General features: G+C 36.1%; 1 protein-coding gene across 6 annotated transcripts in view; it reads left to right on the plus strand.

The window, feature by feature from the left end:
• The window catches only part of LOC106469845 (folliculin-interacting protein 2-like), a 101617-nt gene that overhangs the window by 84809 nt on the left and 4296 nt on the right, over window positions 1-12512 (plus strand). For 4 of the 6 annotated variants that reach the window (XM_013930389.2, XM_022398640.1, XM_022398706.1 and 1 more), the window contains 3 exons: window positions 475-640; window positions 11736-11797; window positions 12053-12194. In XM_013930389.2, the coding sequence (XP_013785843.1) occupies window positions 475-640; window positions 11736-11797; window positions 12053-12194 (370 nt within the window). Of the gene's footprint in view, window positions 1-474; window positions 641-11735; window positions 11798-12052; window positions 12195-12512 lie in introns of those variants that run through there. The other 2 variants (XR_002613003.1, XM_022398827.1) reach the window with 2 other exon arrangements.

A 12512-nucleotide genomic window follows, 5' to 3' on the forward strand; every position in this document is an offset into this window, starting at 1 on the left:
CCCTGTGGTGCCAAGATACCTCTCCTAAGTCTTGCAACAGTATCCGGTCATGTGACCTCTTTGTTCTATTCTGTATATATATATCTGTGTCAGTGTAAACTACTTGTAGCTGATGATAACAAAACCTTGTCGAAACATTGTACATTTGCTGCTATGTTAAACTTATATTAAAGTTTTTCTTCATTACCCATTCAAGCCATCTCCAAGCATTATTAGTCTCAAAGTGGGTTCCTCATAATCGATTTGAATACATAGGGCTTACTTTTTCAGAGAATAATAGGATTTTTAAAAATCCTGAATATTCTTTACATTTTAGACTAATACAATTTTGTGTTGGCTAGTATTGTCTCATTTCATAGAAATATTTGCATATTCAAAAGTCATTGAAACAGTGTGTGTAAGCACATGATATTTCATCCTACACTTTGCAGCTGTTACTGTAATTTCCATTGTCAGTATAAAATATTTTGATAGGTTGCAAAGCAAGCAGGCAGGTACAAAAGACAAAGTTTTGAGTACTTTTGGATGGTCTTTATTTGGTGGTGTCTCAGACCATTATATGACAGACTTTTGTCTTCAGGGGATCAAAGGATCTGTACGTGATGTGGACATTAGAAATGACCTAGTCACTTCCACTCAGGTAATTTTAAGAATTGTTATGTTGTAAATCAATGTCCCTTTCAGGAATGAAAACAGATCAGTTGATTTCTCTATAGATAGAATATATAATCCTGTAGAATTATTTATGAGAATTTGTAGATTACATGATCAATTTTTTTAATACAGACTTATGTTGAATCCATCAAAGTAGAAAAGTGTCAACATTCTTATATTTACATATGCCACTATATTTTTGTATTTTCTACTCATGTAGTATTTTCATGAAACTAAACAATTTTTACAAAAGTTGTATGTGAAGTTTATTATTTTGGCTACTGAAAATCATATTTTGTCATCTCTTGAAAGTTAGCAATAAATGTTAAAATATTACAAGTTTAGTGAAAAGGCTGATATATTTTGCATCTTATATCATTAAAATTTATTGATAAGTAATTTTGATCTAACAAATTATGATTTTTTGAAAGTAAGTCATAAAGATTGTTCATATTAAACTTATAGTTTACAATGAAAACTTTCCCAGATGGAAATGACCATTTGCATACAGAATCTCAATACACGTACAGCTACTAAGGGTTGCCACATACACACATGTTTACTATCATTTGTTTTCAATGTATTTTCCTGATTTTTGCCATTATTGTAAAGTATTTGGGTTCATAAGACATTAATATTAACATGTACAGCAATATTTTTGTTCACAATGCATTTGAAAAACATACCATAAATGAAAATGTTCTTGAACTGAATTCAAATTGCATACATTTTAAGGATATGAGCCTGCCATAAGCATGTTTAGAATGAAAAAAAAAGCTAGAAATATTAAGTGGAAGTATATAGCACTTGTCATTAAATTTTTCAAAAATATAAGTATATCAATATGTACAATAAACATGTGTAATGTATATTTGGTAGTTTTATTCTTCATTTTACTACACACACACACAACACACAACACACATATCTAGTTAGTTCTTTGTGCCCAGGTTTAAAGTGAATTCCCTTGCCTGCTGCATACCCTGCAGTCACTGAGACATTCATAAAGGTGAAATGTCTATATCAGGCCTAAGGTATCATATGTATTGTGCTATTTTTCAGATAAAATGTATTTTCCCACAAGTATCAGATAGGCAAACCTACAATAAAAAAACATGTTCACTCATCAAATAAGGGTTCTGTAGTTGATAACTTGACTGAGTTTCTTTGTGTAAAATAATGAGTGTGGAAGAACAGTATCTTTATTATCAAAAATAAAAAGAAAGCACAGTATGTGTACAAGTGCAGCTGGAATAATATTTGCTTCTACCAGACTGTGTTTAGCTCCATGGCTTTCTTTCATAAGAATTAATCTCCATAGAACTAAAACATGATTTTATTGAGGTTAGTTTTCACTTGATGATCTCTTAGTAGAACTTGGCTAAAGACAGCATCACTTTATGGCATTTGTTCTCTCACAGCACAGATTGACCGTTGCATTTAGTCATCGTCAACCCGGGCAGCAAAGGATATTACAGTTTTAATACATTCAGTCCAGGTGCTATTGATATTACTGCAACATCATCTCAGGAAGAATAAACATTACCTAATATTGAAAACAAAGAAACAATGCAACTATAACAAGATAATATTAACGACTTTCTTGGCCATGTGTTTCTGCCATTATAGCATGAAAACTAAACAACCAAATTTTTTTTTGTAATTCCTATATAACTAAAGCAGGTAGAAAACACATGACATACCTGCATATCACACTAGGTCTAGTTTTCAGGTGGAGCTGTTAACAGCAACCAAATGCTTGTTTAAAGTGAATTCCCTTGCATCTTGTATACCTTGCAGCCACTGGAACATTCATAAGGGTGAAATGCCAGTATCAGGCTTGAGATATTGTATATACCTGATTGTCTAATTTTTTTTTAACTGCTGACTACGGGGAAGGCAACCAACTAGCAGCACTTATCACCAACTTTTTGTTTACCTCTTTTTGTAAACTGCTGAGTAGAGTGAAGGCTATTCACTTAAACCCTCTGTCAATTTTTTTAAAGCATATTCTGATACAAAAACTTACCCCCTTTCATATAATATCTTTCCTTGATTTGTGTTGCCCTTTATAAGCTCAGTTTTTTGCTCACCACTAGATTTGCAGCTCCCACCTAAATTCATGTGTTTCCATGTGATATTGCTGTACTGTAACATGCAAATTAGCATTTAACAACCCTCCACTAATAGAAATGCAATACACCCTCCTAGTGCAGGTAACTTCCTCTACACTGAAGTCTACAATCATCAGTTCTTAATTTGACACTAATAGGAATGCAATACACCCTCCTAGTGCAGGTGACTTCCTGTACACTAAAGTCTACAATCATTGCTTCTTAATTTGACACTCATGTGTAACAAGGTCTCTTTTTTTTGCTCAGGAACTATTCAGCTATAGGCATTTGATAAGTTGATGTATCTACACAGACATTGCTTGTTATGGAAGTATTTCTTGCTGGATTTATACTTTCCAACATTTTTCTGGGCTTATAGATTTTATGGCCTTTTATTTCCACATTATTATTTCATGAGTATCATTAACCTTCACTTTATCTGGTGTGAGACAACAAGACATTGTTCACGCTAGTTCCACTCCTACAATGGCATCAGGTTTGTTTTTGTCTGTTGAGAGAAGTTACAGCTTTTGAGTGGTAGATTATTTCATGTGGTCTGTGCCTTCTTTTAAACCTGACATACCTCTGCCTCTGTTTCTCGTTCATGACAGAAGGGATTTTGCCAGTTTTTTCCCCACTACCTCCCTTTACCTAATCTTATGCCCATGTTGTCTCTAAGCTACCTAAACCTCTTTTGTAATTTTGGGACTAGGTTTCTTGGGCATGTTTCATTCTTTCTCTTTGTAATTCATTCCCTGATTCTTCTTTTATGTTTTTTACTTTATATACAGATATTCAGTTACTTTTATCATTACTTTGGTGCATGCATTCTCCTTCCTTTGTTACCTCTTATGAATAGGCCCAACTTTATGCTGTATTGCCTTTCTCAACTCCTAAACTCTGGGGTCTTTTCTTCAGACATGGAGGTTAGATCCTCTGTCTTTGTTCATCTTTTCTTAGGCTTAAGTATTCCCACCTTTGTCTTTCACTTTTCCATTATTTTTCTTCCATTCACCTTCTTTCTGTGGCAAGCCACCATTCCCCTGAGATATTTTTGGTGGATGCTTGTTCACTTATCTTCTCTACAGTGGTGTGTTTATTGGCCTTATCCCTTTATATTTGTTGATCTGTTGCTAGTGTTTGTTTGGGCATGATGCCCTTGTTACCCAAGTGCTTTTGCTTCCCTTTCCTCTCAAATGCCTTTATCTGGGTCCTTTCTTCTGCCTGTGTGATTTTACTGGTGTGCTTGTTTCTCTGGGGTCACAGGTTTGGGCTGTATGCCTAAGTTCTTCTTTATTGTCACAGATTTACCATCTCTCTTGTGCTCCTTCTTTGCCTCTCTCTATCTCTTGTCCTTCTCCTTTTTCCCCTGCCACTACTTATTGTTCCTCTGTTCCCATCTATCCCCAACTGCTTGTAGACTTCAGTGCTGTCAGTCTTGGCAGTGACTATTCAATAGGCTAAGGGTTAGTGGGGTCTTCTTACTTAGGTTTATGGACCTTTTCCCTTTGTTTGCTGCTGATTTTTGAGTCATGAGAGTTCTGTCAGAGAGCTTTACCCTTCGTTTGATCTTCTCCTCTTTCATTGTCTCCTGTTCTCCTTACTTTCCCTCCTCCAAGGGATCATGTTTCTTGCCAACATCTGTGGCAGGAGTGGACTTAATGGCTCAAGACTCCATTGGTTGGGTTTTTTACTCTTTTCCAGGATTTATTTCCATCTTTTTATGGTTCCCAAGGGATTTGTAGCTAGGCATCCAGTCTTAGTCATCTCATGTTTCAGTTGGTTTCTTGACCTCCCTTGTTTTACCATGGGGAATTTTTTCATCCTAGGGTGATCTTTTGCCCCAAGTCTTAGGATGACTGAAGTTGATTTGTCGGATGCTTTTCTTCTTTGGCTCCATCCCAACAAGCCTCTTGCATCCATCCTCCTCTACTTCAGGAGGCAGCGAATCTAGGTTGGTTGGTCAACACCCGTTTAGTTTCTCATTCATTTGGGTGTTTTTCTGTTCACATCTCCACAGGGCCCAGCCTTCCTCCTTTCTTTTGAGGGACATGGAGCAATTAGTTTCCCATGTACTATCCTGTCCTTTTCTCTCTTTTGGGGAATTAGGCTTCCATGGAATCCCATATCCCCTTGGGTCATGCTCATTTAAACATCTACAATGGACTCTACATAATCAATGTCTACTTACTTGGCTTCCCTTGTCCTTCAACATTTTCCTTGCTCCTTCCTTACTCAAAGTCTTCGCCTGGTGAATTGATACGGCAAATACCATGGAGGGTGTTCCTCTTTCTTCTTCTCATCCAGGTCTCCATCTGTTTTCAGATGCCTCCTTAGCAAGATAGGGGTTATGTCTCAACTCTCAATGATTTTGGGTCAGTGGTCTCACAATGATTTGTCCCTTCATATCACTCTCCTAAAGCTTTTGGCAGTATATCAGACTTTGAATCATTTTCTTATGATGATTTGTGGAAGTCCAATGATGATCCATATAGCCAAATCTTTTTTTTCTTCCAATATCAATCTCCAGAGGGGCAACCAGTTTCTACACCATCAACCTCCTTTTATGGACCAATTCTATATATCTAATAGCTTGTCATATTCCAGGTGCCCTGCATCTTGTCCTGGATTGTCTTTTGAGGCCCAACAAGATACTACCTATGTTGTGGTCCTTTGATCCTCTGGTTTCCCAGGGACTGTGCTCTCATTTGGGCACTCCTCTTCTAGATGTTTTTGCCACTTGTCTCAACAGCACACATCCCCTTTTCTGGTCCCTGGTTTCTCATCCCTCAGCTCTTACTGTGGATGCATTCGGTCAGGACTGATACAACTATTTTCTCTGTGCCTACCCTCCTATTCATCTTCTCCCTCATGTCCTTTCCCTCTTTCAGATCATTCTGTGTCAAGTCCTCCTGCTCTCTCTGCACTGGCTGGCTCAGCTGTAATTTCTTTCATTGAACCTTCCCTGATCCTCTCCTTCTCTTCTTCTACATCTGTCACACTCACTACACCTTCAACCTCACTCCTCTCTCTCCCATCCATCTGTGTGGTCACTCTGGCTTCATGTGTAATTTTTGTCTGGTCTCTTGCGAGATGTTCCAGACTCCTCACATGTAGCCTTCCTTTTTTCTCACTCCATTTGTTCTTCCTCCCTCATTGTTTGTCCACAAAATAGGCACACATAGTTGGTCTCTGTGTCATGTTTTCTCCCCTTCCTGTCCTTCTGTTCCCCATCTTTCTGAATTTTTACATGGCTGTCCAACCAAGGCTTATCACTTTTGCTCATTGCTCCCTGTCTTTCTGAATTTTCACATGGCTGTCCAACTAAGGCTTATTGCTTTTGATTATTGCTGGTGCCCCCCAGTAGCAGAGCGGTAGTATGTCTGCAGACTTACAACGCTAGAATCCGGGTTTCAATACCCGTGGTGGGCAGAGCACAGATAGCCCATTGTGCAGCTTTGTGCATAATTTCACACAAACAAATCATTGCTGGTTACAGGGCAGCTCTACCTACTACTTTCAAGTTTTCTAATTATCATCATGTATTCTCCTCTCCTGTTCTTATTGTCACCTTCATCCTCTTCATCTAGCAGTCCTTCCTGATTTGGTCCTGAATGTTGTTCTCCACACCCTTACCCTTCTTCTCTGTGATCCTTTAATCTCATGTTCCTTGTATTTTCTTTTGCTTAAGTCCTATTTTTTCCTTTTGCCTATGGCTGTAGGAAATCTGACGTGTATGCCATTCATGATTCTCATATTATTTTCCATAATTTTTATATTATTTGTTATCCTACTCATGCTTTTCTCCCTAAAACATCTTGTTCTAATCTGGAGCATTTTCTCTGTCCCATCCAGGTGACTCATTGTTATTTGGCCCACACTGCTCCTTTTCAAAGTTCATGCTCCTGTATATTTATTCTTTAAAATTCCTTATCTCCTCCAAGATAATTCTCCCATTACCCTTATGTGATGGCTACAGCAGCTCAGCTATCTAGCCTATGCTTTGATAGAAGTAAATTCAGATCTCCATTTTTGCCAAATCCAACACCTTACTCTCTCTCTCTCTGGCTACTCCATTTTGGTCATCCATTGGTAGAGACTGTGTGGGCTGGCATGTGGATTGCTCCATATACTTTCTTTGCACATTATCTTCATCTACCGGCCATCTTTTCTTTTTTTGGATATTATTTACCTCTTGTCCCATTCTTCATACCATGTACCAGCTCTGAATGGGTAAGTTATTTTTTCTATTTATACCTTAGCTTTACAGAGGTCCATTTCTACATCTCAGGATTTTACTGAGTGGCAGGCAGTGCCTGCCAGGATATACTAAACGTTAAGTCTGCACCAAGAGACCATTAGGGTCTGTAACACTCGCTAAAGAGATGGGGTGTTCTACAAGAACACTCAGTGTTTTCTCACAGTGTATTGCTTCATAAATATAGTCCATTACAGACTGTACCAACTGTAAAGCAGAATTGGGATTGCTGTCAATCCCAGGCCTTGAACAGGTTTGCTTTTTAAAATAGGGTTTTCATGGTCACCCATTGCACAGTCTTGTGATTTTCCATTCCTTTGGATTTCCCACTGTGCTCCCCCCCCCATTCTAGTGGATTATAGGAGTCCTTGCTACTTTCCAGCTCCTAGCTGCTATGGTGGTGGACCATGGAGGCTTTCTGCTGGGTGTGACAGATTCCACTCAGTAGAGAGTAGGGTGGTAGAGTTCCATTGGTGTAGGTTGTGTGTAACCTCCTCCTACCATGGAATGGATGGAAAAATTCCTAACTTTGCCTGATTTTGGAACAGACAGATCTGCTATGTGCAGTTCACCTCCTCTGACTGGCTTTCCCCAATCCTATTGCCACCTGGATGTTGGTTTCTGGGCAGTGTGGTGTTGGATCAGTGCAGGGCCAGCCAACATAAAACATCACACATGTGGTTGATAGGGGCCCCTTCTCCTACTATGGACTGTATGAAAAATTCCTGATGCTGCCTGATTTTCCACTGGAGTTTACCCAGTTAATGAAATTTGCTTTTCCTTTCTGCTTCTTGGTATAGAGGTGAAGATGGTTGGGACCCTCCTCTTGTACAGACTGACCAAAAAATTCTGATACTGCCTAGTTTCGGATTGGAGTTGACTCACCATGTGTGGTCCGTCATACCCTAGCCACTCTACATGAAGCATCTCCATTTTACCTACAGGACTTGCTTCTTTCCAGCTCGACCTGGTGACATGTATCTTTACAGTATATCCTGGTACAGAAGGGATGAAGTTATCTACCAGTGTGCCCTTATATTTTCAAGGTATAAGGTGTCATGCACCATGGGTTTTCTTTGAGCACTTTCTGAAGGGGGGGCTCATCTAGGTAACTTATGAACTGGTCCCTCCACCATTTGAAGGTGGGATTATAGCTCTTATGTGAGTGGAGTTATGGTATGGTATTGGAATGTAAATTTTCCAGCACTGAAAATTTAGTACCGATACCTACTTATCTCCTTTCACACTTCTCACCCATTCTCCCTACTTCTGGTTTATCTTTTTTGCCCAATGTCAAAGTGATGATTTTACACTTCAGTATGGAGGGAGGTAGATGTGTTAAGAGGATGTGTCACACTCCTATTAGTGGAGAGTTGGAAATATGTGAATTTAGGTGAGAGCCTCAAGGCTAGTGGCGAGAGAAAAATTGTGAATATAGAGAGCAGCACAAATTGAGGAAATCCATTATGTGAGCCAAACTAAGTATCTGTCAGAAATACATTTTCAGTGTTTTAAAATGTTAATTTTAATCAACATATGTATAAATAAACACACCATCCACTATTCTATTATGACATAATATATTAAAGAAACATTAAATGTAATTAATCTATCCACAAACATACAATTATCTAATTCATCTCATAGTCATGGGTAATAACCTATGTGACCACCTATATCTAGTTATTCATTAGGTGTATTTTTTTAATTACTAATTAATTTATATCCTATGTTTTGGCTACTAACATGCTGATATCTTTGGGGAACTTCTGAAAAAGATTGTATGTGGTGGTAGGAGTTAGAATTCAATCCTGGGTCTTCTTGTTATAAAGGCTGGTGTGTTATTACTTGTCCAAGTCTCTCCCATATGGATTTAATCAACTATTTCAATAGTTTCAAGATAAATATCCAAATTTTCTTTATTTCTGTGTTAGGTTGAGTGTGTTATTAGCTACAGGAGGTTTTTTTTTATTGTATTCTGTGATTGGTATCCCATAATTTCATCATATAGCCTTCTTCTGTAACATTATGGTTATTGCAGGCAGATTGGTAATACAGAGTCTTGTACATTTATTATACTCCTGAATTCTGACACTTGTTGGAGGCCACATTCACAAGGACTGCCATAATTGACATTTTTACCTCTATTGGGTTTTGAGGTTATTTGATTTCTGCTAATTACATTCATATTGTATTTTGGCTTCTAAATGCCATTCTAACTTAATGCTGTATAAAATCATAAATAATATTCAACATTAAACTGGTACCCAATTAAAAACATTTTATTTAGGCCATAGTAGGAGTTGTCAAACTTTAGTAACCCAAGCACCCCTTATAATTTAAAATTTTCTCATGGATCACCAAACCTATCCATGTTTTTGTTTTGAAAAAAAAATTCATGTACATGAAAAGCTGTATTCCAGAGTTAAATATTTCAATTTATATAAATTTAATTTTGCAAAAAATATTTTTTATTCTGTATATTTTTTTAATATTTTGAAAATTTGTACATGACTTGCAGACCACAGTTTGAGAAATGCTGATCTAGTTCATAGGTTGCACAACTTCCCTGAGTAGACTAATGTAACACTGAGGGGGAGTCATAATCACATGATGTGTCAGATCATTTACTTCTATCCAGTTCTTGAAATTATTTTATTTTGAAGATGCACTCAAAAGCAGAGGCACCAAATGTCTCAAGTGTAATAATAATGACTGAATGTAGAATTATAATTCTGACATTTGCTGGAGTCCACATTCACAAGGAATGCTGTAAATAGTTCTTGAAATTATCGTATTGTGAAAACATGCATAAAAGCAGAGGCACCAAAATGGTCAAATCTAATAATAATGACTAAATGTAAGTTTTTAATCATGCAAGTTGTGAGCGAACTAGAAATTAGTTTAGGTTTGATTTGGTTTAATTGTAATTTTACTGTAGTGATTTTAAATTAATATTCTTGGAAAATAACCCAGCAACATTATGTCTTTATTATGTTCTTTCTATATAATATTAACATATATCTTCATACCTCAAGAAGCACAGTAGTGTGTATGATAAAATAAAATTAACATTTTTATATCATTTTTACATCAAAGACTTCCTCACATCTCTTATACCCTTTTAAGGTCTAAAGTTGCCAAAGACTATGAAAGTTAAATTAACATCTGCAGGATATTAGTACATTCTACAAATATTTCTTCAGTTCATATTAATACATTATCTCCCACCTATAGCTCTAAGTGGTAATAAATGTCTTGGATCATTATGTTAATCACACATTAAAGAAAAAATTAACTTTATAAACTAAAAAACTCTTATATTCAAAATTAGTATTAGTTTAGTTATTTATCAGTGGAATTTATTTAAAATACCAAAAACTTCTAAGGGTTGAGTAAGTTGTATTAAAATGATTTGGAATATGCAAACTATCAAGGCACATGACAACCCTAGCCAATATAAAAGCATGGTGGAATGTCATATCAGAATTACAGTTTGACATTATTTGACATTTCATATATAGTGTGATGCCACCAAAAAATTGATGAAAGGCACGTAACAGCCCATTCTGATGCAAAATGTGTGTACACTTATATCATAGAGATCTGTTAAAATTAGGAATTTAATTTTTTCAAAATGGGGTTATATCCTTTATCTTTAATGGAAATGGAAAACAAAGGAATATGGTTGAACATGGGGCACCAGGACCATCTAAAAAGAGACCTAAAACAAGTTGTACTCCAGCCATGGTACGCAAAATAAAGTGTAGCATTTTGTAACAGTTGAGAGGTCAGTGCTAAAGCCTTTCCTGTGTCCCAGGCAATGGTACACAACATAATCAAGAAGGATCTCAATCTATAAACAAGACCAGTAGGGTATGGGTTTACCAAGATAAGGCTTCTATTCATACTTCCCATTCAACTGTCACATACCTAAAGCAGCTGGAGAATGAAATGAATATTCATGCTATTCCATATGAAGACATAAAGGTCAAGTTGCCGGATGCAGCACTGATGTATTTATTTGTGATTGGATTCTTCTGTTGAAACTGTTGTTGGGAACTACTATGTTACTAGATGGATTATAAAAAGTAAGCAAGGATAAATGGTGTGCTTTGAAGATTAGAAGCTTGCAATGGAGTTTAATGCTGTGGTGATGTTCCAAACTCCTTTTAATATAACATACTTAACCTCAGATGTTAGGCACTACAGTCTGTGAAGAGCTAGTTACTTCTAGTTTTTAGTTGTCTATTACACATGTTCATTAGACAAGAATTATTATAATTCATAAGATGAAATGCATCACTCAGAAAATCATATGTGGGAAATATTTCCAAGTTAATGTAGAAATTTTTTACCAATGAAATGTAATACATGGGTCTTGAGTGAACAATAAATAGACCGTAAGATAGTGTTTAATTAATTATTGAGATACAAAGTTGCACAATGTGTTAAATATCTTTATTTTCTTCATTGAAACAGACAGTAGATTATTTGTTGTTTTTATGACTCTTTTTTTTTCTGTTTAATGATATATGTACATAATATATGTTATGTACATACTACATAAATGCCTCTTACTTAATATTGCTTTTAGTGACATATATCTAATGTTTATCAAAGATATAGTAAATAGTTAAAAATGGAAGCACTGCTAAGACTTTTATAAAGGAGAATATTTTCACTAAGCATAAGATTTGTTTGTTCAGGCTCCTGTGCTTGGTGATCCTGTAGCTGAGACAGTTTGTATTTTAGCTGACACCGATCAATGGTAAGTGCTAAATGCTCATTGTAAGAAGTTTTATATACATCAGAGTATCATAGTTGATACCAGTTACTGATAATTGAGGAGGAAAAGACATTTAGAAAATTAATACTTTAATACTGGTTTAAGTATCATAAAAGTTGGAATACAAATATGAATAAAAGAACCTGTACAAATTTCAAGAAACATTAAACAAACTTTCAAGAAAATTATAATATATCAAGGTCAATACTGATACTAATTTTTGTTTTTTTTCTAAAGGAGCGTCCATTTAATTTCAAGTAATCGACAGGATGGAGACAAAACAGGATCTTGTAGTCTGAGGGTGAGCATGTCACCAATTGTTTCAGGAATGTGTGAGTCCTTAATACAGATGTGTAAACTGAAGATGTCACCTGAGTTTGTAAGTATTAATATCTCATGTATACAGATGATCACTGTTCTGTTAGGCTAAGAAAACTAATTAGTCCACAAACACCACCTGTCTTAATTTTTCATTGTTTTATTTAATTCTGTGGTAGATTCAAAAATTTTCTTGCTGCATATTATAGGATTAATAATTTTACAGGAAAACCAAGAATTTTTCAGAATTATTACATCTTTGTCATAGGTGGAAATGAACAATTTTTTATGGTGACCACCATTAGTTTTATATCCTGTTAGTTTAACCTTTCATTGTAGTTAATAAAAGCTCTATGTAACAGTTCCTTACATAGTATCC

This window comes from Limulus polyphemus, unplaced genomic scaffold, assembly GCF_000517525.1.
Source record: "Limulus polyphemus unplaced genomic scaffold, Limulus_polyphemus-2.1.2 Scaffold3, whole genome shotgun sequence".
Lineage (NCBI taxonomy): Eukaryota > Metazoa > Arthropoda > Merostomata > Xiphosura > Limulidae > Limulus > Limulus polyphemus.